Raw genomic sequence first — 26,364 nt, 5'->3', positions numbered from 1 at the left:
TGTAACGGTAAGTGTTATAGGATGATGAACATACAATTACATGTATAACAGATAAGAGTATGTTTCAGACAACGGAGCACATTTCCAGTGGATAAGCCTATGAATTAATCAAATTTAGGTGCAACTTTTTAAATTATTATGCTTTTGTGAAAAAAATGAAATAAACATTTTGAAAGAAACAAAGAAATGCTTCACTACTAAAATGCACGCAGTCAATGTATTTGATTACGTTTTTAGTGTTTGTTTTTTTTTTAATTATCATTGATTTTGTATTCAAGATTGACATTTTCTTTTGAAGAATTTAGTTGCTGGTTGTTTTGCACGAATAATAGCCTCAATGTCAGAAGGTTTGCTATGAATTAAGTTTTCACAGATATTTTTGTAATAGAGTATCGTACCTGCGGAAGTACTACCACGTTGTATAATGCTTTGACCAAGGTACATGTAGTCTTGATAACACCCTGAATACAACCTTACATGACTGTTTTAAATTGAGTTTCAGTCGGAATGGTTTCACGGCCACGTAGGCGTAGAAACTGCAGTGTGTTTGAGAAACTCTCTTTTGCTCATCAGGAGATACTTAAAAATGTGGTTGTGTAGCATATCACAAAAAATAATTTATACTAGTATTTAGCAGCATGTTATAACTCAAAACCAAATGAAAGATTCTAATACCCAATATAGTGTATACATTTGCTCAAAAATGTCAAATATAAAATATCTCAAGTAAATTTATGCAAATATCCCCCCTCCCCGAAAATATCGAATATTTGATAGTAAAACTGAAAATAAATGGATGACATTTTGATGAAACTAATAGTTGATAAAACATAACAGATTTCTTCAATCTTATCAATAATCATGCCTATAAATTCTGGGTCTCTGAACGGAGTTAGAATGTTAAGAACTATGTGTCCCTGTAATAGCCATCAGCTTGCTTGTGAGCAAAGAATTAGAAAGGGTACAAAATTTCATTTAGGCAAAATTAAACAACCTAGACGAAAGAACAATTATTTATACTGATGAGATAAAAAGTACAGTTTTATCACGTGATCAATGAATACATAGCATAAGAATTTCATATCTGGGGTATGTTTGTTACAAGTACATTGAGTTACAAGAGTCTGCTTTGGGTCCATTGCAGAATAAAAATATCCAATTTATTGCACTTTTTTTATTTCTTTACTTATTGTATTCATACTGCGAAAGAATTCCTGTCAAGCAATAATAGAAAAAAGCTTGTAAAAGAGAAAAAATACAAAGGATGAGGCCAATTTTTTACAGGGACCAAATTTGAGGCCAGGCTAAAATTTGGTTTGGAGCCAAATTAAATGCCAGTCCAACTTAGAGGCCAAGCCAGGCCAAAGGGGCCAGGTCAGGTTTTATTTTATGCCGATTTTAGGCAAGGGAATTATCATATTACATGTGCCTGTGATGAATAAACTGGAACCCATGTAACACTTAATGTTATAACCAATCAATTTTCTGATATTTTGACTGTTAGACATTGGCAATGCCATGCCTACAAAACGTTTAAGGGCACATGGAGTCAATCAAACTCTACCTACAGTAATTTCCTTCTCTCATTGCTAACTGTTTTAAAGATAGGAAATTGCATAACATATTCATGTAAAATAAAATTATGCTACAAATGAAATGTTGTTTTAATTTCATATGACATCATAGCATAAAAAAATATTTTTACACTTGTTGAATTTTTTTTTTTCCTAGGGCAGAGAGAAATTCAAACTTGAGTGTATTTTTTGTGCTGTTAAGCCTGAAAAATCTAAATATAAGGAATGCTTTTTTAAATTTAGATTGAATCATTGGTGTGTCACTGAAACAGAATTCCACGTAGGCTTGTCTTTTCATGAAGCGCTAGCGCGCTTTATGATATATGCCTGCATGACAATTCTATGTGTTTACACACAAATAACTCACACAGCACTCAAGAACATTCCGTAACATTTAATAAGTATTTATGTAAAAATAATAATAATAATAATAATTTGAAAAAAGAAACAAATATTACGTTGCTTCATTAACAAGGTGATGAGTTTTTGGTTGAAGAAAAAACCGTTTTCGAAAATTCTCTCCATTCCTTAACGTTTAAAAATCGATTTTACACAGTTTATACTAAATTATGGTACTCTCTTATTATTTATATATAACAGAGGAACGTTGAAAATATTTTTTTTGAATGAGTGCATGCTAGATAAATGACACCTCGAAGGAAATCACAGTTGCATTATTCAATGCACAACACTCCGTCCTAACCTACACACCTACAGAGGGGTCTTGCAGGAAGGAATTTATCTATCCTTCATTGATGTCTCATTAATGATTTTCTCGACATTTAGATATATCGACGACGTATTGTCAATTAACAACTGTTATTTCCATTCTTATGTCGATACGATATATCCCGGTGAGCTTGAGATAAAAGATACTACAGAGTCTGACACATCAGTTTCATATTTGGATATTTTACTTGAAAAAGACGTCAATGGTAGTCTAACAACCAAGCTTTATGATAAACGTGATGACTTTACTTTTTCAATCGTCAACTTCCCTTAAGTATGCAGCAATAAACCTTCATCACTTGCATACGGGGTTTATATCCCTCAGTTGATTCGATACGCAAGAGCATGCTCTACGTATGTACAATTTCTAAAACGAGGTATATTATAGACAAACAAGTTGATGAAACAAGAATCTCAGCAGTCTCGTTTAAAGTCATCATTTCCTAAGGTCTATGGACGATACAATGACCTTGTCAGCAAATACAATTTATGATTGAGTCAAATGACTGACATTTTTCATACTAATTATTAGGCCATTATTTACACACTGAATTGTCGACGGATTTTTCCGTTACAAGGAGCTCACGGCGGGTGTGACCGTTTGGCAGGGGATGCTTACTCCTCCATGGCACCTGATCCCACCTCTGATGTTTTGGAGATCCGTGTTTGCTCTGCACCTATTTTGTAATGTTTAATGGGCTTTTGAGCTTGAATACTGTTCGTTATCTCCATATATTTCATTAATCGTTTATTTCAGAGTGCAAAAAAGGATTTTATGGCGCAGCCTGTGAAAACAATTGTGGTAATTGTCGGAACGGAACCTTTTGTAATAACAGCACAGGGATATGTCAGCAGGGTTGTCAGGACCATTGGAGTGGTCCTTTGTGTGATGGTAAATGCATTGATTTAGACGGCTCAGAATTATTTTTCCAAAGATTTTGTGTAATATGGTAATGAACTCCATCTGAAACTTTGCATATTTATTACAGAATATTCTGACATTTTTCTTATTTCAATCCCCTAGTTTTCTTTCATAGATATTCACCAAAATTGTTAATAAATTAATACATATTTTTTTTTTTTACATTGTTCGGTCTTTCGCAATTTTTCATTTAAAATTTCGTGTTGAGTTAGAGGGAAAATATAATTTAGAGAGATGTCAGGTAATATTTGGGGATTTTTTTTAATATGCTAGTTTACAGAACATTTTTTTTCTTAAATAGCCTGTGAAGGAGGGTATTGTGGGCACACATGTAAGGATGAATGTGGAAAATGTGAAAATGGAACATATTGTAATGCTACCACCGGAGCATGCCCTGAAAGTTGTGAAGATCACTGGGATGGATGAATGTGTAAAGGTATATTTTGTTTCAATTGATTTCTGAAAAAAAGAATGCATGAAAGAATCTTTTAAAAAAAAAGATTCTGTATTAAGTACTTAATTGAGTTAATGACATATTGTCACTTAAGTAGAAACAAGTGCATTAAAAAAAATATCAAGTAATTTACTATCCATATCATCATATGTGTGAACGTGCTCTAACTTACTCATATTCAAAAAACAGAACTTTTTAAGTTAATTAGTTGTTTACCATTCAAACAGATCAGATATAGCACTTTCAACTTATTCGGTGGGTACTGATAAAAAATATATTTAAAAACACAAGACGTCTACCCGGTAAGTGATTCTCAACGATTCGATATGAAACTTTTTTGTGAAGATTAGCAAAAAAGATATTTTTATAAGCTCCGATTATAGAAAATATCTATAACATCGATGAAGAAGTTTGCGTAAATGAATTAAATATACCCGAGAGAATACCTTTAATGAAAAAAAAGTTTATCATATTTCAAACTTCACATTATCATTCACATTTACAAGTACTCAGAAGTTGATATAAAAAGATGCTTGAATTTCTGATTTACAATATCTATGTAGTTCTTGGAAGACAATCTGTTGGAATTTCCATAGGTTCTTATTTTGTCCCATCGTTAGAAGACCTATTTTGTTTTTACATGAAGCAGAATTTACTCAAATACTTATGTGAAAAAAGTACAATGCTGTTGCCTTCAATTCAACATTTTGGTATATCGAGGACGTTTTATCAATTAACAATGATCAGTTTCATCCCTATGTAGACTGGTTATGTACCTTTGATCTCGAAATAAAAGACACCACGGAGTCTGACAAATCTGTTTCATATTTCGATATTTTATCTGGAAAACACTAATAATGCTAATCAAACGACACAAATTTATGAAAAACGTGATGGCTTTAACTATTTTATCATCAACTTCCCTTATTCATTTAGTAATATTTCATCATCATCGGCGTATGGAGCATGCTCTACATACAAATAATTTCTATAATAAGACCAGCAATTGATTAATAAGTTGATGAAACAATGATATCAACAGTCTGGTTTATTATCAATATTTTGCAAATTCTGTAGTCTATACGAAGACCTTGTTAGCAAATATAATCTCTTGTTAAGTCAAATGTTCACTGACGGGGTTTTTTTTCACACAAATTGTTAGGCCATTATTTTCTCACTGAATAGTCTACGGACTTTCCAGTTTGTCCGACCATGAAAAGGAGCACACGACGGGTGTGACCGTATGACAGTGATGCTTACTCCTCCATGACACCTGATCCCACCTTTAATGTTTTTAAAGGTCTGAGTTTACTCTGCGTCCGAATTTTATTGTTTTAATATATTTTGAGCGATTTTGTTTTGAGTCGATTTTAACGATGAAATATATGGAGATAACGAACAGTTTTCAAGCTCAAAGTCCATTAAATAATACAAAATAGGAGCAGAGCAAACACGGACCTCCAAAACATCAGAGGTGGGATCAGGTGCCATGGAGGAGTGAGCATCACCTGCCGACCGGTCACACCCGCCGTGTGCTCCTTGACATGATCAGGAAATAACAGAAACATCCGTCGACAATTCAGAGTGTAAATAATGGCCTAATAATTAGTATGAAAAACGTCAGACAACATTTGACTTGATGATAAATTGTATTTGCTGCCAAGGTAATTGTATCCACCATAGACCTTACGAAATGATGACTTTAAAAGAGACTGCTGATATTCTAGTTTCATCAATTCGTTTGTCAATCATTTACCTCGTTTTAGAAATTGTGCATACGTAGAGCATGCTCTTGCGTATCGAATCAACTGAGAGCCATAAACCCCGTATGCAAGTGATGACGGTATATTGCTGTATAAGTAAGGGAAGTTGACGATTAAAAAGTTAAAGTCATCACGTTTATCATTTGATAAAGCCTGGTTGTTAGATTATCATTAGCGTCTTTTTCAAGTAAAATTTAATTTAATATTTTTTTTTTTCATTTCAGAGTGCAAAGCCGGATATTACGGTGCAGTCTGTGAATCCAGTTGTGGTAAATGTAGCAACGGATCAGCTTGTAATAGCATAACAAGAATTTGTCCAGAAGGATGTCAGGATCGTTGGAATGGTTCTCTATGTGATGGTAAAAAGATTAATGTATTTCTTTCCTTTTATTGTTCCTAAGTTTTCGTCGATAATTTCATCCTTTTTAACAAGGTTTATGTCAAAACAATGAGACTTCTCCGTAAATTGACAGATGTAGGTTCTTTTTTGTTCAGCCCACTACAATCATATGAATGGTTGGAAAAATTGGATTTATCGCATTATCTTTCAAAATTTCTGCAATTAAAGTATATAAAATATATACCACATGTTGTCCTTATTAGAATGTAAAGCGGGGTTTTATGGGGAGGCATGTGAAGAATGTGGAAGTTGTAGAAATGGAACTTACTGTAATACCACGACTGGAGTATGTCCAGAGGGTTGTGAGGATCACTTGGATGGCCTGATGTGTAAAGGTCCTATTTTGTTTCTCAGTTTTGTCACTAAGAGGGTATAAAGTCAATTTGTTTGGAATGGTGTATGTATATTCTTTACAAGATTGTCATAATTTGTACAGAAATCTAAATTTGTATATTTGAAATTTTATTGAGGTTTTACGCTATGAATAAACATTTACACAGCCCTACATTTTAAACAAGATAGAATCATTTTTATGCCAAAGGCAGGTTTTTTGTTTTCAAATGTACATAAATTATAGAGTGTAGAGATGGATTTTATGGGCTAACATGTGATGATCCATGTGGATTCTGCAAAAATGGAACATTCTGTAATTCAAGCACTGGAGTGTGTCCTGACAGTTGTGAAGATCATTGGGATGAGCCAATGTGTAACGGTACGATGTGTTTTCACTTATATAGAACCCTTTCCCAAAACTGATTTCTGCAAGGCAATGCAGACTGCATTTTAAAAAATAATCTTCTATGCCTGTATATTAACAAACAGCAAATTTAAAGACAAATAAATAGTAAAATTGTAAAGTATAGGCCCATCTTTATCATTAAAGAATTTTTTTTTTAAAACTCTGACGTCTGAATCTACTCTAACGTAATATTTATATTAAAAAAACCTGCAGTTTTGCAAACATTTCAAATTCCTCATTAAATCGTTTTGAAACAGTCACAATGAAATGTGAAGATAACGAACATAACTCTTGCCAAAAAGTCCAATCAAACAATGTGAGCAGAGCAAACACAGACCGCTGAAAAAAAGGTGGGATAAAGTGCCATGAAGGAGAGAACATTGCCTGTCAAGATAGAGTAACCGAAAAGTTCGTACATAATTAAGTGTGAAAATGATGGCCTAACGATTTAAATAAAAGATGTCATTTTACTCTCGCCATAATGATAGAATGCATTTGCAAGCAAGGTCTAAGTATCGATAATGACTTTGCGAAATGCTGACTTTAAACGAAATTGATTGTATCCTTGTTTCATAAATCTATTTGTCAGTAGCGTGTTTCGTTTGGGATTTCGATCATAAGTTGAACAGGCTGTTGTAAATCGTTGTAATTAATGTTGTAAATGGAAACATAAACCCATTATGCAGAGCCTAACTGTGTATTGTTACATAAATGAGGGAATCTGGCGATAGAAAACTTGCAGTCGGCAATTTATCATGAAAGTTACTTCTTAGTTTGCAATCAATGTCTTTTTCTAGTAAAACATCTAAATATGAAGCAAATATGTAATTCTCTGAGGTGTCTTTCATTTCCAGTTCAATAGGACATATCGATCTAACGCTGGAATAAAAATAAATATTGTTCATTGATAAACGTCGTAGATATATCTAGATATTGAATTAAGGGTCACAGCATCATACCTCTTCCTTTCATGTAGGCGTTTATGAATAAAATGTGTGAATAAAAATGTATTTCCAAAAGATTGTTTGAAGACCTGATCTCCAAAGATTTCATATATAGTGTCATTGAGATACTCAAAATTTTTATTATAAACCTCGGAGTAATTGTGTTAGAATCAGATTTAAAAAAAAAAATATGATTGCAGATGACGAATGATTAGGTACGTAAAGAACAAGGTTCACTTTGGGCCTTTTTTGACCCTGTGAATTTCAGAAAAACTGAAATTGCTTGGTTTTAGTTGACAATGCATTTAATATCATTTAGATCTTTGGTGACTGCGTATCTATCAAAAATGATGTAATTTTCTGGCTAGTCAATGCATTATGACGTCATGAAATGCGTCATTTTCCTCATATCCTGAAAAATTCTACAAAAACAGCCAATTTTTAAAGCTACTTTTTTCGATATTTAATATAGAGCGCAACCTCTGATCTAAATTATGCAACTTTTAAATGATAGAACTATTTCTGAGGATTACAAAACATGTTTTATATTTTAGATCAGAGGGTGCGCTCGTATTATTTCTCTTCTGTGAAAGTACTCAAATATACTTGTTTTCCTTAAAATTCAAGAGCATTGCAATTCCATGAAGCCTGTTTTCCAAGACCTTGCCCTTAAGAAGAAAATTTTTAATAGGAAATGAAAGTACTCAGTCTCTACTTTATCTTGATGTTTAAAATGGAACATAAAGTGTTAGTCAATAAATTGGTATATCTACAGGGCCATTTTATGCATAAAGTGAACCTAGCTCTTTACTAGTTAAAATTATATAACTATTTTTTCCAGTTTGGTCGCTACTTTGTAAAAGTAATCATTTTTATCACGATAATCCCCGATATCACCGTTATGTCTAGGGAAACTACATGGAAATAAGTAAATCAATAGTTTAATTAAGTCAACTTATTGAACTATTTCATGGACACTGCTGACTTAATTTAACTAACTTACTGTCTCATGAAGCTTTAACAAGCAAAAAAGATTGCAAATGGATCTTTATATTGTTAAGCCTCATTATATTTTTTGCATATGATTTAGAGTAAATTACTAGCAATGGAAAGAATAATTAAAAAAAGATTTAAGAGAACAAAAAACGTTAGATAAAGTAAGAAATAATGAAGATGAATGATAACTATGCTGAATATCTTTCTTAACATAGAATGTAAAAATGGACACTATGGACAAATGTGTGAAGACAGTTGTGGAAATTGCAGAAATGGAACACACATTGAACAAATTAAATGGAACTTGTCATGATGGATGCGAAGGTCTGTGGAATGGATCCAAGTGTGACGGTAAAAGAACATCAACTATAAATAAAAATAGTCAACTATAAATAAAAATAGAAACAAATAAATGTCAATCAGCATGTTCTAACACACACACACACACACACACACACACACACACATATATATATATATATATATATATATATATATATATATATACGAGGGTGATCAAAAAGTTCGCGAACTAAATGAATAACTTCCTTAAAAGAAATGAAATGAGGTTTCAATGTTTATTATTTTTCAAAGTGGTCCATTCCCATTTTAATGCACATCTGCCATTGTTCTGCCCATGCACGAATCACGTGATCAAGGCGGTCACGTTACATGCCCCGTAGCGGTCTGTTCACAGAAGCTAAAAACTTTTCCGAGACTTATATTTCTTACTGTGTAAGTTATTTTTTATAACAAGAACAGTCCATCTGTCATAAATTGCCAAATCTCGGCAACAGGATAGGTGCATAAGGATATCCCTTCCCAGAATTAACATGGTGACCATCACAACCCGAGTCCTCTGTCTTAGGAGCGTCGTTTATCCAGTGTGGATAAAGTATGGACGCCTTCTCTTTATCATATCTCATATGTTTTTTAAAGTCTAAAGTAAACGATATTTTAGGGATTTAATTATTATATTATTGTTAAGATATTCAACTATTATTATAAAACTTGGCGATGTTTCATAACAAATTGCTCAACTATGGACACATCTTTTCCCCGATTTGCTTTCGCTGGGTAACAGAACAAACATTATTTTTAACCATCTCCCTGCCTTCACTAAAATAATCAATCTAATTAATGATTGGACTTCTGGTAAGTCTATTGTCTTCATAAACCTTGTACAAATTATCGTATTCTACTGCAAAGGAATTTCCAAGATATAACGTTAAACTTTACAGCCCTTCGTTTCTCGAGTGAGACTGAGTCAAACATTTTTTGTCACAAGTCACCTATATATTGACGTCATTTTCACTTTGTGGCGTCACAAACACGGAGCAAAACATTATTTAACATCTGTTATTTATAGAACATTTGTATGACTATATGTGTACCAAATTTTATTCTGATCTGAATTGTGGTTTTGTAAATATTGAGATAGTTCGCGAACTTTTTGATCACCCCTCGTTTATATATATATATATATATATATATATATATATATATATATATATATATATATATATATATATATATATATATATATATATATATATATATATATATTGTGAAGTGCACATGCAGCAAACTAGGTCAGACACTCTAGTATATATACCATTACCATATCTAGCGGTGGATATATATACGAGGTTTATGATTTTGATAATTTATTAATTACCTGCAAATTTCCCATCTTCGGGAGCCTATTTGCACATCTGTTATACAAATTATTAAATAAGTTAGGAGGAGAGCATATCAGTCAGATTTTTATTGTGTTTAATAACACAATAGGTCATTTAGGAAGGATTATATTGCAATCCTTTTATTTCTTAGAATATGCCGGTATTTCAAAAAAGAGATCAAAAGAGATATAACTTAGAAAAAATAGCATTTCACTTCCTACAAAATATAAAAGGTTAAAATAATCGTACCATGCAAAGTGACACTTTGATTTGAAAAGATATAGAGATATATGAATGTTGGAATCTTGAATTCCATATAAATATGGTGTTGGGTATTTTAAAAACTGAAAAGATAAGTCAATTTAAAAATTAAGCAATTTGCAAAAAATTGAGGAATATAATGCACTAAAAAAATTTCCTTTTATCTACAAGTTTCTATTATTAGTTTTCTGTGTCAATTAAGTATTTTTAAAACTTCTAGTCCCTGATTACAAAGTAAAATAATCAGTTTTATTTGAAATCTGCTATCTCTATTTATAACCTACATCTCAGATAAAACTTAACCGATTTGAATTTTTTGTCAAGACTGGCGAATCCTCTGTTCTCTGTATCAATGTGTTCAAACCGGTCACGGGAGCCTTGTGTTGGTGCGTTTGCGCTTCGCACTGGGGGGGGGGGGATTCTTTCCTAGTCATAAAAAAGTGAAGATTTCGACAACCTTATCAATGCCAAAGTAATCATTTATCCAAAAAATCTTACTTTTGTATAAAAACAAAGCCATAATCTTCACATATCCATACAAGAATAAAATGTGATGCATTGTTTTTTTTTCAAGCTTTATCATTGAAATAAGACTTGTATCTTGTATAGTGACTTGAAATGCATGAACGAACAAAATTTGGCCTTGCCAAAATACAAAGTTAATGCATAGTGGTTATTTCATTTTTTTTTCAAAAGATGTTTCTAAGTTTTGCTCTAGTAGGCAAAGAGTTTGTTTAGCTAAATCCTCGTAAAATCAACAAGCCTTATGGTCAGTATATGAAATATGCATGTAAAAATACATGAAGATCGATACGATTCAAAATTTGACACCCTTTTTGATTATTCTAAACATTGACATTTGAATAAAAATCACCTTTTTAAAACCTTATTTCTAGACATTTTAAAAATAATTTTGCAGGGTTTTGCTTGCATATATAGTGTATATATTGCTGTATATAGTACGTACATAAATTTACTTATAACTATTATCTATGCTGACAAATATAAACCATAAAAAGTCTCGTTCCTCGTACTACGTAAATACGTACGTTGAATCGGATAATTTATTTTTAGCTCAACTGAGCCGAAGGCTCAAGTGAGCTTTTTTGATCAAAGAGTGTCAGGCCTCCATCTGTCGTCTGTAAACTGTTCACATTTTCGACTTTTCTCAAGAACCACCAGGCCAATTTCAACCAAATTTGCCACAAAGCATTTTTGGGTGAAGGGGATTCAAGTTTGTTCACAGGAAGTGCTGCGCCTTCTTTCATGGGGAGATAATTAAGAATTTGTGAAAATTTGGTGACATCTTTAAAAATCTTCTTCTCAAGAACCACTAGGGAAGAAAAGATTAAACTTATGTGAAATATTCATTATATAATCTAGATTCAAATTTGTTCATATCATAATCTCCGGGAGTACGGCGGGGCCACAAGAGTTTAGTCAAAGTCTGCCATGGGAATACATAAGAAATATCTTTAAAAATCTTCTCTAGAACAGCAAAGCCATGATTAGTCACATTATTACAGAAGTATTATCAGGTAGTGAAGATTCAAGTTTTTTCCAAACATTACCCCTGGGGGTGCGGCAGGGCCACAACAGTGGAGTCAAAGTTTACCATGTGAATATATGGAAAATATCTTTAAAAATCTTTTTCTCAAGAACAGCAGAGCCATGATTAGTCATATTATCACAGACGTATTCTCAGTTAATGTAGATTCAAGTTTGTTTCAACCATGACCCCAGGGGTGGGGCAGGGCTACAACATGAGGGGGGGGGGGTCAAAGTTTAACATTGGAATATATAAGAAACGTCTTTTGAAATCATCATCTCAAGAACAGCTTAGCTATTATTAGACATACTAATACAGAAGTTTCCTCAGGTAGTGTAGATTAATGTTCCAATTATGACCCTTGGGGGTAGGGCAGGGCCACAACGGGAGTTTATCATAGAAATATATATCTTCAAAAATATTCTTCTCAAGAACAGCTTAGCCATTATTAGACATATTAAAACAGAAGTATCCTCAGGTAGTGTAGATTCAAGTTTGTTCAAATCATGACCCCTGGGGGTAGGGCAGGGCCACAATAGTTGGTCAAGGTTTACATATGATATAGGTGTAATGGTTAAGGGGCATTGGAGTAAAACGTATTGAAGACTTTAATTAGTGGAATGACCTGACAACTCTTGGAATGGATTAAACTAATGGTATATAAGGCAAAGCTTTGGAAAGTCAGGTATTCAGAATGTAGCTGAAGGAGTTGGATGATGAATCAGCAACAAAGGTGTAAAGGTATTCCATCCTAAAAGCAAAAGATTCAATGAAATTGAATACATAGGTATGTAGGTGTTGAATACTCAGTATATTTAGACAAAATTCCCATTTATTACTATTAGCATGTAAGGATGGGATGTTTCCTATCTTATGACCTTGAATTTCGGTATGAGTTATCTCCATCTGTTTCAATTAATAAAAAAAATCCATTTTAAAAATCTTACCTGGTAAAAAAATCATTTGCAATGGTCATTGTATTTCTTATGTGTTTTAGTACATTTTTTTTCACTACAGTATTTATTGATATTCTTTTTATTTGAATTTTTATTTTTAGAAAATTGCTCCAAAGACTTCAATGCAATCTTTGTTAAGTCCGTAAGTTTATGGTGTAGTAAATCTGAAGAAGATTGAGACAACTGGTTCTTATCTATAAATGGAAGTAGTATCTTACCCAGTCCCCATCTCTAGATGAGAGAGAAAATTTAAGTACTATGTGATATACCTTCAGACATAGCTGCCTTAATAATCAGTCCATTCATTAACTCAGGCAGAGTAAAAGGAAAACCTATATATCCCTTGTAAGAACCTGATCGTACACGTTAAATAGGAGATATCTTTGAAATCTTCTTCTCAAGCACAACTAAGCCATATTAGTTATATATATATATATATATATATTCCATAAGCACTAGGTACTGTTCAAATCATGACCCCCCCCCCCCCCGCCCAAGGGGTTGGGGCACAACAGAGGGTCAAAGTTTTGGATAAGAATATATAGGAATCATCTTGAAAAAATCTGCTGCTCAAGATTAGCAAATCCAGATTAGTCATATTATTACAGGAGCATCCACAGGTAGTGTAGATTCAAATTTGTTTAAATTTACAGCAGGGTTCGACACTAACATTTTTAGGCTTTAGTCCGGCCGGACTAGTGCTTCTTTACTTTTACTAGTCCGCGCGCGATTTTATGAGTCCGTCAAAAAAAAAAAGAAAAGAAAAAGAAACATCAGTGTTTTTAAACATTAATTTAAATTGACAATTAATAGACGTTTTATACTTTTTTTTTAAATAAACAAAGCATTTACGTGAAATACATTATTCCACAGATTCGTTGAAATCTCGCAATCAGCAAGGACGATCGTATTCCCGATCTCGTTTTTTTTTTTTTTTTTTTTTTTTTTGGTCTTTACATTACATCCAAAACGTCCAACATCTTTCTTTAAAGTGTCATACTAAATCATGATCGCTAAAAACATTTACTTCATATCGATCATGACTCAGAATTGCATAACTACCCGCCAAAAGTTAGAAATCTAAAAATACACGGAGGTTTTCCAGTAAAAGTTGTCGAGAATCGGACATCGGTAATTTATTCATATTGTTTTCCAGAAATTTTTATTGGTCCGCTCGGACTAATTAGCCACAGATTTTATTAGTCCGAATGAAAATGTGTTAGTCTGAGACTAACGGACTAACGTTAGTGTCGAACCCTGTTACAGTGGGTAGGGTGGTGCCACAAAGACCAATCAGAGTTTTACAAAGGAATACATAGCGAAAAAAATCTTTAAAATTCTTCTTTTTAAGAACAGCAAAGCCATGATTATTTATATTGAAATAAAAACATCCTAAATGTATTGTAAATTTAAGTCTCCCCTTAAAACTTTTCAATATACTGAACTGATTTCTGCTTCTTCTTAGCCAGTGGGTTCGGGTGAGCGATGTGGTCCATGTGCCTCTTGTTTTCTGTATTGGTTACAACCATCCATTCACAAATTAACAAACAAAATGAGTAATTTAAAAAAAAGAAAGTATTTTTGACATATTGTAGTTTGTGAGGATGGATATTTTGGTACAAAGTGCGAGGATCAATGTAACAACTGTTTAAAATATTCATGTGACAAAGACAGTGGACACTGTGTCAGTGGCTGTGAAGAGGGATGGACAGGTGCCAGGTGTGATGGTATGTATCCTGACTTAGCTTCTTATCATCATCATAAATTGTATGGAGTAGTCTAGCTGAATATATTTTAACAATTTCTAAAACGACGCAAGCTATTGACAAATAAGTTGATGATAAACAGAAATCAACATTCTCGTTTAAAGTCAACATTTCTCAAGTTCCATGGTCGATGCAATGACCTTGTTAGTGTAACCAGGTGTTGGATCTTGGATCCACCTACCTGTCGTTGTTCACTTCATTGTTTGTTCGTCGCGTGATTTAGGGTAATAGAGAGAAGAGGGTGTATGAGAGAATGAGAGAATGAGTTGTGTTCCTTTACTAACCAAAACCTGTTTTTTAAATTACCTGTCATACCCATCCATGCACGCCGTCAAGGTAGACGCATCTATTGTATAATACTGACATAGGGTGATATAGGCTGGTAAGCTTTTTATCCATTTATCATTATATTAATAATATCATTGTTTTCAGTTATCGTTTGATTTAAGCAATTTATTTATACGTTAAGTTGAAATTGTTATATTAACGGATATTTTAAGTAATTGAACTGCGTTTAAAGTATAAATGTAAAGTATGTTGTATGAATGTTGTAGGTTTAATCCATAATATAATTTACAAAAACCCAAGATCTGTTTGTATGAATTTCTACCGATGGGTAACATTAGCAAATAAAATTTTTGGTTAAGTTGAATGTTGACAGACATTTTCATACACATAGGTCATTATTTTTACATTGAATTGTCTTCGGAATTTTCCGGTTGTCCGATCATGACAAGGAGCACACGGTGGGTGTGACAGGTCGGCAAGGGATGCTTACTCCTCCATGGTACTTGATCTCATCCCTGATTTTTTTTTTTTTTTTTTTTTTTTTTTTTTTGAGGTCCATGTTTGCTCTGCTCCCTATTCGTATTGCTTTAATGGACTTCTAAGCATGATTACTATTCTTTTTCTTTATTTGTACAGAAGGTAACACAAAGTGAACTAATGCAACAATTCGTATACATTTTCGATATAACTGCTAATTACAGTTTGATGCAATATATTTTCGTACAAATTTAAAGCTGATTTACTTTCAAAAAATAGAATGCTTGGGAAATAACAATGACATTTAATTTTTTTACCCAAGTTATAGTGTGTTAAATGGGTTGAGACAATCAACATAAAACGTGAAGAAGTGTTTGAAAAAAATCGTTAACTGTTCCAGTACAGATTCTACAATTATTACTTGGGTAGCTTTAAAACGTATTCAATAAAATTCTATTTTCTATCATGTAGTGTAAATAAGGATATAATTTTCATTAAAAAATTCAAATTGTTCAAAATTTCAATTTGACGTCTAATGGATTGATATGTTTTTGACGTCGAACATATTGTGACGTAGGCTTCACAAGTTATACGCTATTGACCTTTTTTCAGCCTATAAAACAGTGCATTAAAACCAGAGTAAATACTTTTTTTCTTTAACAATGATAAATCATTTAAGTTTCACTTGATATTCTTGTCGATTGCCTTGCAAACAAATTGTTTAATAAGTTGTTGTTAGGATTGTATTTACTTACATATTCTCTACCGTTCGATTGTGAATTTATAATTTGTTTTAAAGGTTACACTTCAGGTATTAGGGGTTTTCATTGTTTAGAGCATTGTGTAAAATGAAACATACTAGTTTGAATCCTGACATTATTTCATTTCCAATTAAAACGCGCACCTAATTTGTACGAATATGTATAACATCCTACTTAACACTTGACACTTCTCTATGTAAAAATTTGCGACAAATTACTTTTTTAATGATAAATCTTCTCTCCATTGCTTATATCACACATCACTTATGTGATTATGAATTGTGAAGAATTTATGTAACTTCATGTATCAAACAAGTGATTAACAGCTTTATGATTAAATTTCATTCATAGCCTTTCTCATATCATCGGATCCAAATACAGGAGGAATAGTCGGTGGACTCATGACTGCCTTTACAGTGTTAGCAGTTGTAGTCATCATTGTTATTGTGATTTTAAGGTATCTTTCTTTTAGCGAAATTTTGTGGATTTAAAACAAGGAATTAAAAACCAGAAAGTATAACATTCTTAGTAGAAAATGCAAAATAGAAATCCACAGTAATTAAGTCTTGTTGATTTTCATTTAATCCTTCCTATAGTATATAGAAAAGCAAAATATCAAATATAATTAGTAACACTGTACAGTGGCGCCTCATTTATCCGGACGCCTCTGTCCCTAACGAAATCGTCCGGATAAATGAATCGTCCGGATAATTGAATCACTTCTCAAAAAACACTCTCCAAGCATGTATATATGCACATTCTTGTATCAAATGTGGAAGAAGAAAAGAAACTTTTAAATTATTATTTTGGCTTATTGTTTTTATTTTATACTTTTTTAAAAAAGAAATAATTAATTAAAGAAAATATATATTAAAATGTAATTTACACAATAAGACACAAAAAAAAATTGATAAGCAATTTTTATGCTGAGACCTTTTTCTATTCGCCTTCTCTTTGGCATGTGACTTCATGGGCTAAGTAAATTGTGATCTACTGTTGTTTTATTTCGCCATATATTTTAATTATTGAAGCTCATATGATGTGACAGAACTGTTCAGCATCATCATTGGCAAATGTTCAAATTTAAATTAACCGCGTATATTCTCCGTATATTCATTGCACAGTGTTACTATAAAATTAACTGAACACTGCAAACTAATTCAATCACGAGCAATCAGTGGAAGTACTAAAACATTCAACGTAAACACAAGTCATCTTATGATTATCAATATTTTTTTTCTAGACTCTAAGTTTGAATTTCGATCATTAAAATATCACGAAAAACGTAATCGCCAGTTTCATATATTTTTTTTTCCTAAAGTAGTGTAGGTTTAAAGCGAGACGGTAGTACATTAAATAGAAAGATATTTCTTCAATTATGTACCCTTCTAAACTGTCTTGTGGAAAAAAGCGTTTCAAATACGTTTTCGTTTTAAGAAATGGAAAATCGTATTTTAAACTAAGTTAACGTAATCAACATGATAAACATGATAAAGAGCATGAGAAATCGCTAGTTAATCATTGTTCATTTTATTTAAAACTCTCCCAAATTCTCATGAATTCACCGATGTATATACGGCTAGCAATATGATTTTGAACGGATTATTATTTAATTAATGCATAGTGTAAGCTAAATTCTTCGAGCTTCATAATAGACGTGTGATTTAATTGGGGTAAAGTTAAAACACATGGTAAACATACGCTAATTATAGACGCTATTGTTTGTAGGTCACGGGTAACCGCCTTCAAACTGCATGGCCAATGTTTTTACAACAATTAACACTACCGCAAGATAAGTGTGAAAAAGTCGTTTCTTGAAAAATTACCGTCCGGATAAACGAGTCATTTTTCAATGAACTATAACGTTTTGTAGTAGAAATCGACCGTCCGGATACGGAACACGAATTTCCGGATTAATGAGACAAAATAACGTGGAAAAAATCGGTTCCCAATAAATATCGTCCGGATGGTGAAGCGTCCGGATAAATGGCGTCCGGATAAACGCGGCGCCACTGTAGTTTGATTTTTTTTTTTTCAGTTGTAACCTAACAATTTATAGTTTCCATTTATTTGTTTTTTAATTTATTCTTTGAGTTCTGTGATGAACACGATGTAAGTTTTCATTATTATTTCATTACATATTTTCATATAGAAATATAGATCATTGAAAGCATATATGCGTTTATTAATAAAAATATGGAGATTAGCAGTTATCAATTCCTTTCTTCTTTATTCACTAATAATTTTATCGCAAACATTTAAATCCCTTTCACAAAAAATACATATGATACACAAGACGAACACACATCCATCCAATCCACTAAATGATCATTGAAGGATCTGGAAAGGTCGCTGAATGGGAGAGCTCTGATATTCAGTCACCTTTCCGTCGACTTTCATTTTACTGAATAACATAGTTTCATCCTATGATAATTACATTTTAGATAGTTTAAATTCTTCGAATAAATTTGCTTAAAATTTTACAGGCGACAGTTAGCGCAAAAAGATCGAGGGGACACAGGGAACCTATACACACATGTAGAGTATGACCCAAAACGTAATTCTGAAGACAAGGGATACATGAATATCGGTGGTAAAAATATTTTTTTAAAAAATCTGTTCATCTTGGATATCTCGAATAGAATAAATGAATTGGAAGTCGAATCAAGTTTTATGTATTATAACTTCAATATCTCAAATCCTCAGATTTGGAAAAAAATGGTACTTTGAAATTTCGGATAACGAAGTTTGGATGCTTAGCAAAGTAATAATCAGTAGCCACAACAACAAATTTTCCCAAATATGTGACTCTTTAGTTGTACATTTTGAGTATAACATGAATTCAAAGTATTTCTTGATTCATTTCTAGGAAAAAAAAATTACTTTGATTTTTTTAATAAATCATTATTCTTCCCTTGTTTCTCAGAAGTACCAATTGTCTTAGATGAAACTTTATATCAGGATATATATGATTTTTAAAGGTCATCTGTCCCAGGCATCACCTGAAATAAGATTGAAGAATGCTGTTTCCAGCAGTGAATACTACAATACGAGCCAAATCAGCACAGTTATACATATCCAGGAGCTACACAACATCATTGCTATAAAAAGCAGTGAAAAGAATCATATTTTTCAATTGGAATATATGGTATTAAACCCCTAGTTTTGATTGTGATGACACTATTTATGGGAAACATGTACTTTTATCTCTTGTCTTTTAAAATATCCGTGTCTTTTGAAACTTGTAGTTCATATTCGAAAAAAAAAAGTGCATATGCAATACAGGCCCCCATATTCAACATATGTTTTAATAAGTGGAGCAAACAGGGTATCATTTCAAGAAAAGTTTCGAAGTAAGAAATTGCTTATTTTTTTCAATAATTGAATGAAAAAGGTGATCCATTTTTAAAGTGTTCTATATAAAAGTACATTGAATACTTACCCTAATGTGGCATGCAGTGATCCTAATAAAAAAAATTGTAGACAAAGAATATGATTGTCTTTAAACTGGTATCGATTTAAATTTTGCACATTTGTAGCTTAAATTGAATGTGGATTCTAACTTGCTTTTTATAAGAATAAGCAAAATATGCTCAAAATGTTGAGTTGACTATATAAATGAGATAAATCCCCTAAAAGCTTATAAAGTGATTAATATTTATCTCATTCACCTATTACTTATATACATTACTATCAGAGACTACCTGCTGCAGACGTAAACAAATGCCCTACAGCACAGAAGAAAGAAAATCTCACCAAGAATCGATTTAAAACGACATTTCCATGTAAGAATGGCTTGCATACTTTGTATAGGGGTGGGTTATGAAATTGCAAGAGATACACTTATCAATGAAAGAAAATTGCGAGGGCAAAGAAGTTTTTCAGTAGAAATCATGTCAACTAATTCACAGTATATGTCAGTGGACTTTCTTGTATCGTTGAAAAGATATCTATTTTTAGCCTAATACTAAAAATTTTTAGCCTAATATTTCATTTCTTCCATATGGTCATATCAATGTCTGGAGGAAACTGCACGAATGAAAAAGGTTGATGCCTTTGATGAATTCATATTTAAATTGAAATTTTACAAGAGTGCCAAGAATTAATGAAACAATAAATAAGCGTACTCTTATTTTATTAAATATTAATATTTCTTGGTTAATTTCCCGTCCTGACTGTCATAGATGAACATTCAAGGGTTGTTCTTGAAGAAAAATGGGACGTACATGATGACGATTACATCAACGCAAATTATATAAAGGTATTATCTAAAAGTAATGCATTCGCTGTGCTTCTTAATATACATCATTCAAATAAATAAGAGTATAATATCTTTTGTCGTTTTCCTGATAAACTGGAGCGCTTAAAAAGTTTTTCCCTGGTAGGTGCATATGGAGATTAAAGAATTGACATTATAATATTATTTATCTATTTTCAAAATGCATTTACCAAAATTTTATTAATCGTCTAATCGATGAATATATATTATCCTCTAAAAGCAACTGCTATGCTTCAGTATTTACTAAGTGTCTCTTGTAACAAAAGTAGGGAAATATAAATATTAAATTAGTTTCATGCCTTATAAACTATACTTAAACATCATTATTTCAGGATTATAAAAGTGAAAGACAATACATTGCCGCTCAAGGTAAAAAACCATTTCTTTTTAATTCGTTACTCAATATACCAATCTTTCAGTGTTTGCATTAATATAAATGTAAAAGACATTTTGAAACATTTTCTTTTATCTAGTAAGTCTTGGAGTATTTTTTTTAATTTGACGCAAAATAATGAATTTAAGGTCAAGATCTAGTAAATGAAAAGAGCCTACAGATTTCTCAAACTTGAGAAATAAATTCCTTTTATGATGCTTTATAACTAAAGCTCGGTCAAATAAGGTGTATCGGGGCATAATTTGCAAGAAAACAAGACGTAAAACCATCTTGTAAACTGTCATTTTCAATGAAAAATTAAGAAAGCCAGTCACGAATATGGGAGTTTTTTCCATATCAGATGAAGGAAATGTATTCAGATTGCCTACAGTTTCTCAGAAAACGGTAATTTGTGTGTTCTTAGCCTCTTCTTTAAAGTAATGTAAAATTGAATATAGGTATCGGGATTACTTTTCACATGATTTCAAATTGAATGCCATGAAAATACTTTATTTTCTACATAATTCTATTGGAGCTGTAAAGTACGGGAAAGGGAAAGTTTAAATTGATTATGACGTCATAATGGATCTAGCACCGAAAAGACGGTCTAAAGTCATTTACTAGATCTTGACCTTAAGCATAGATATGATTTAAATATCAATAAATATACAGATTATGCGAAAAATTAATATCTTAATCATATTTTGAATGCAGGTCCACGAAAAAATACTTTGGCAGACTTTCTAAAAATGATATGGCAAGAAAACATAGAATACATTATTATGTTGACAAATTTGGTTGAAAATGGAAAGGTATGATAAGTTGTCTCATTTCAATATATTTTTTTAAGTTGAATTGGAAGTTTTGATTGCAGAAGGATTAACATTTTAATTTGTTTTTCCTAGAATAAGTGCGCTAAATACTGGCTTGATAAAGAAAAACCTAAAAATATTGGACTATGTTCGCTAAGTCTTTTAGAAGAAACAGAATATGCTTTTCATACAGTAAGAATGTTCTCATTTCAAAGGAAGGACGTAAGCTTTTATTTTTTCTCCTGTCTATAAAAATTCATTCAAAAGATAAAATAAATGCTACTCAGCCAATGGCTTTTGGAAACAATCCTACACAATCATTTATGTAATGATAGTTAAAGAAAGAAGTAAATGCTAAGCTGATTATTCATAAACTTTATACAGCTGTGTGCGATTGTATGTGTATTATTATTTTTAAATAACTTTTTTCCTTCTGTATGAATTTTCATTTTGTTCATTCGAATGTAGAAATAGGCATACGTGTATATCATATGGATCGCTCTTTTTCGATGCAGTCAAATGACATAAGGATAATCACCCAGTTCCATTACACAGCTTGGCCAGACCACGGTACTCCAGAAGAGATAGGACTTGTTCAGTTTCACAGAGTTGTGAACAAAAGAAATGAACCCGGTTCTCCTTTACTGGTTCATTGCAGGTTAAAACATTATGCAAATTTTTTTTTTATTTTTTCAAATCCCTTTTTATCGCCCACAAAACACAAAATATAAAGCTTCAAGTATTAGCAAAATCTATCGCAACATACATGTGAAAAAGTATATGTATTGTAACAATATTAAAATGTATTACCATTTTTTCACTGGATGAACATACATGACGACAGCTAATACTTGCTTTATTTCGTGGTGCAGGCAAGAGGGTAATGAATGCAAATATCATATTACATATTAATTTCTTGAATTTGAGAAAAAAATTGATTAAAAAAAATGTTAGGTCCTAAATGATGAAACCACGCCCTACAGCGTGATAAAACTTAGCAACAGTCAACATTGCTTATTGTTGGGTGATGTTCCAAAAAAAAAATAATTATATTGATTATTAGTATTTTTATAAAATATTCAGTGAAATATATGGAGATAACGAACAGTATTCAAGCTCAAAAGTCCATTAAACAATACAAAATAGGAGCAGAGCAAACACGGACCTCCAGACATCAGAGGTGGGATCAGGTGCCAGTATTATATAATAAATACTGCCTGTAGTTGAAGGTAGCATTGAAAATTTTCATCCCAAGGTAACAATTGTAAACCTATGCGGCGCAATAATACTACCGAAATGGATAATTGATGTCATTTTCTCTGGTACCAGTTTAATTTGTACAGTTTCAGATAATACTGGTAATCAATACAGTTGTATGATAATCCTGGTAACTTGGTGCAAGGATAATAAATACAGTTGCAGGATTATTCTGATAACACTTGTAGTTGAAACCATTGAGGTCTTATACAAGGACAATTATTTTAATCTTCTTTAATTTTAGCGCTGGAGTAGGCAGGACAGGTACCTTTATTGGTCTGGATTCGTTACTGAGACAAGGACGAGAAAGGGGGAGGATCAACGTTTTTGAGTTTGTCAAACAAATGAGGGAGGACCGTATGTCTATGGTCCAGACATTAGTAAGGATAAAAATCATTAAATTGGATATAGTAGAATTTGAAGTATCATGACACCTATATTTGTTTAGTCTATTAATATTTTTAAACCAAAGCATATTCACAAAGAACATTGTAATAAATACATTTATGGAAATACAGACACTATTTAATAATATGATACATTTCAATTCATATCCCAAGGAGCAGTATGTATTTCTACATAAAGCACTACTGTGTGGATTCCAGGAGAGAGAGACAATCATATCGGAACATGATCTTGTCACGAAAGCCAGCTTCCTCCTCAATGACCCGGCACCATTAAATCAACAACAATTATACAAGGACTATAAAGTGATTCTACTGGATTGAAATGTTATCTATCTGTAGATTAACATTCATAAATTATTAGAATTACATGTATACGTGCATGTGATCTTAATTGCTTTACACTTTCAATTAGAGTAAGAAAAAAAGTTAAAATACATTAAAAACACTTATGGCGAACATACAGACAGCGAAGTGATTTTCATTCCCTGTGTCTTTAAGAATTAACGAATTATGCTTATAATGAAGCAAAATCGTCCATTCCTGGCACTTCTTTATACGCGTGTTTTACTGTTCATATTTTTAAATATTACTGTTTTAGTTCCTGGAAGCCATAATTCCAGTGTATGAGGACGAATATAAAGAGGAAGCAATGAATTCTGAGAACAGGTCAAAAAATGTTGATATGGATATTTTACCAGGTATGCTGCGATCCTTTGAATTTTTCATTTAAGAATCAATTTTCTTAACACATCATGTAATTTTATTTTTCAAATTCTATGCTATTCATTTAATCCTTCTCACCCACAGAATTTAAAAACTGTTTTCTTTCAGAGTCAGAATATCGACCATATCTAGCATCTTTTGTGGAGGGAAGAAATGGCTATATAAATGCAGTGATTGTTCCGGTATGTACAGATACAGATACATGTGCACTTTTGACAATAAAGAACATTCAAGTTCCTTTTTATGAAGATGAATTATAAGAAACCAAGAGAGAGAGAGAGAGAGAGAGATTCCACCCAAATAATTGTTGTTTTTTTTTTATTTTAGTCGTAAACTGCACCGGCTGGGCTGATTATGACACAGAACCCCTCCCTGATACGGAGGTTGATCTGTGGAGATTTGCGTGGACCATCAGGTTGGGGCAATCGTAGTCCTGAAAGACAATGAAGAGATACAGTAAATCAAATTTATCACCATAATGAAACTGATGAAAATTTTTTTGACTTTGTTTATGTATTGATTTGTTTATTAATATTTATTTTCTTATTTAATTTAATAAATTTTCTTACCTTTACCGACAATAAAGCCGGGAAAGTGATTTTTGTTTACTTGGATTATTTTTATTTATTTTTTTTTTAATTAACAGAACTTTTTCTTTATAATTCTAAATAAGGATACTGATTGGCTGCCCGAAAGAGGTGAAAATCGTTCATGCTCACCATACCTAATAACAGCTAGAAAGACTGGAACGAACATTGGTGGCGTCAATCAAAGTAGTCTGCTTATTTTACGGGATGTATGACTGTCTATAACTTTATAGACTTAGTTAAAAATTGTCAGATATATTGAAAAGTGTCTTTTTAAATGAAGTCGATAATCAAATTTATTCTTATAATAAAGAGGTAGGGAAAGTTGTACTGCATTGTCAACAAGTTCATAGAACATGCTAATCTCGTACATATAGGGAGAGACACAAAGCATAACCGTCTTCCAGGTATATTCCAGGAATGATGACGAAGAAATAAAATTGGCTGAGATGGTATTAGAAAAAGAAAAGGAATCTAAGTTGATTTCTGTTGTTACTAGCAAGTATGTACGATGTAATGGTATTTCTAACAAAAAAGATCTCTGCAATGCAGAAAGAATAACATGTATTGGATATTTAATGCAGAATATGAACCATTCTCACTCCATATATATTGACAGTACTAGTGCATAAAAAATCAGCACTGTAAATTGATTCCTCTATTTTTTTAGAGCGGAAAAAGCCATGAAACAATAATTAAACATTGTTTTCTACAGTGTACGTTATAATAATTACCTGTAACCACTTATGCGTCTTGTTTTACTGCATGTTGTTAAGGCTAACGTATGTCGTAACTGTCAACCTTATTCGTTTTTTTTAAATTTTTCATTTTGTGCTGTTGTTCATCATAAAGGGTTACGTGTGATTTACTAAAGTAATGCATGCACAGTTACATAGTTATTTATTGAAAGAGAACGGGAAATTCTTGTGCTTTATCTTAATTATTAGAAGACCTTCTTTTTAGAAGTGTTCCTGTAATAAATCATTTTTGTTCATAATTAATGCACATCTATGTACAAATGACACGTATATTGTCAAGGTATATATTTATACACAGGAATGGTGCCGGTGCAGCAGGAGTGTTCTGTGTTTTACATAATGCCCTTCAACAACTTCGTAAGGACGCAGAGGTGGATATATTTACTATTGTCCGACAACTGCATACCAGGAGACCTGAAGCAATAGCTAATCTGTTACGTGAAACTAAAAAATACTCCATCATACGTTATACTGTTCAATAATTTGTTAAGTAATTGCTTAAATTTTTAACCTTCCAAAAATAAGAAAATATGCTATTGGTATGACGTTCTGTGCGTGAATTAACTCATTTATCTTTTTCTCGATTTCAGGAAGAGTACAGAAAATGTTATCAACTAGTTTCTCGATCTGTTTCAATGAATGAAACATATGCCAATGTGTGAAGTGTTCAATGCAGTATTTATTTTCAAAACATGTCTCTTGATACATTTAGACATAAATAAAACTTACTTGCTCATTTATGTATCCATATATGTGCATTTTTATGTTTCGGTTATCCTGTATTGATTTTGTTTGATGTGAAATTATTAATAATTTTAATACAATTGATAGTTTGGTAATCGTATATCTTCTGTGTTAAAAAAGAATCCGTAATGACGATATAATTTAAGCTCAGATTTTTACCTCG

At 32.1% G+C, this 26,364-nt stretch overlaps 1 protein-coding gene across 1 annotated transcript; it reads left to right on the top strand.

Annotated features, from left to right (window-relative positions):
• Positions 1–15,347: 15,347 nt before the first annotated feature.
• Positions 15,348–25,892, top strand: LOC133179748 (receptor-type tyrosine-protein phosphatase kappa-like). Its single transcript, XM_061314443.1, has 19 exons — positions 15,348–15,351; positions 15,660–15,662; positions 16,613–16,718; positions 18,748–18,854; positions 19,243–19,409; positions 19,959–20,046; positions 20,446–20,522; positions 20,873–20,909; positions 21,628–21,725; positions 21,819–21,947; positions 22,241–22,383; positions 23,227–23,362; positions 23,543–23,692; positions 23,988–24,087; positions 24,221–24,294; positions 24,440–24,568; positions 24,786–24,908; positions 25,077–25,201; positions 25,756–25,892. Exons 1-16 carry the CDS (start codon positions 15,348–15,350, stop codon positions 24,443–24,445), a joined length of 1,425 nt encoding a protein of 474 aa, XP_061170427.1. The 3' UTR covers positions 24,446–24,568; positions 24,786–24,908; positions 25,077–25,201; positions 25,756–25,892.
• Positions 25,893–26,364: the final 472 nt, after the last annotated feature.

Source organism: Saccostrea echinata, unplaced genomic scaffold, assembly GCF_033153115.1.
Source record: "Saccostrea echinata isolate AGI-Se365-2 ecotype Australia unplaced genomic scaffold, CSIRO_AGI_Sech_v1 ptg000005l, whole genome shotgun sequence".
Classification (NCBI taxonomy): domain Eukaryota; kingdom Metazoa; phylum Mollusca; class Bivalvia; order Ostreida; family Ostreidae; genus Saccostrea; species Saccostrea echinata.
The sequence above is the reverse complement of the archived record's forward strand: the minus strand, read 5'-3'. Positions and strand labels throughout refer to the sequence as shown.

What these genes read in the sequence shown, in the direction of transcription:
- LOC133179748 (XM_061314443.1), top strand. An exon ending in CCTTTACTGGTTCATTGCAG is followed by an intron (nt 22,384 to 23,226) that starts GTTAAAACATTA and finishes CTTTAATTTTAG; the next exon opens with CGCTGGAGTAGGCAGGACAG. An exon ending in TGTCTATGGTCCAGACATTA is followed by an intron (nt 23,363 to 23,542) that starts GTAAGGATAAAA and finishes TCATATCCCAAG; the next exon opens with GAGCAGTATGTATTTCTACA.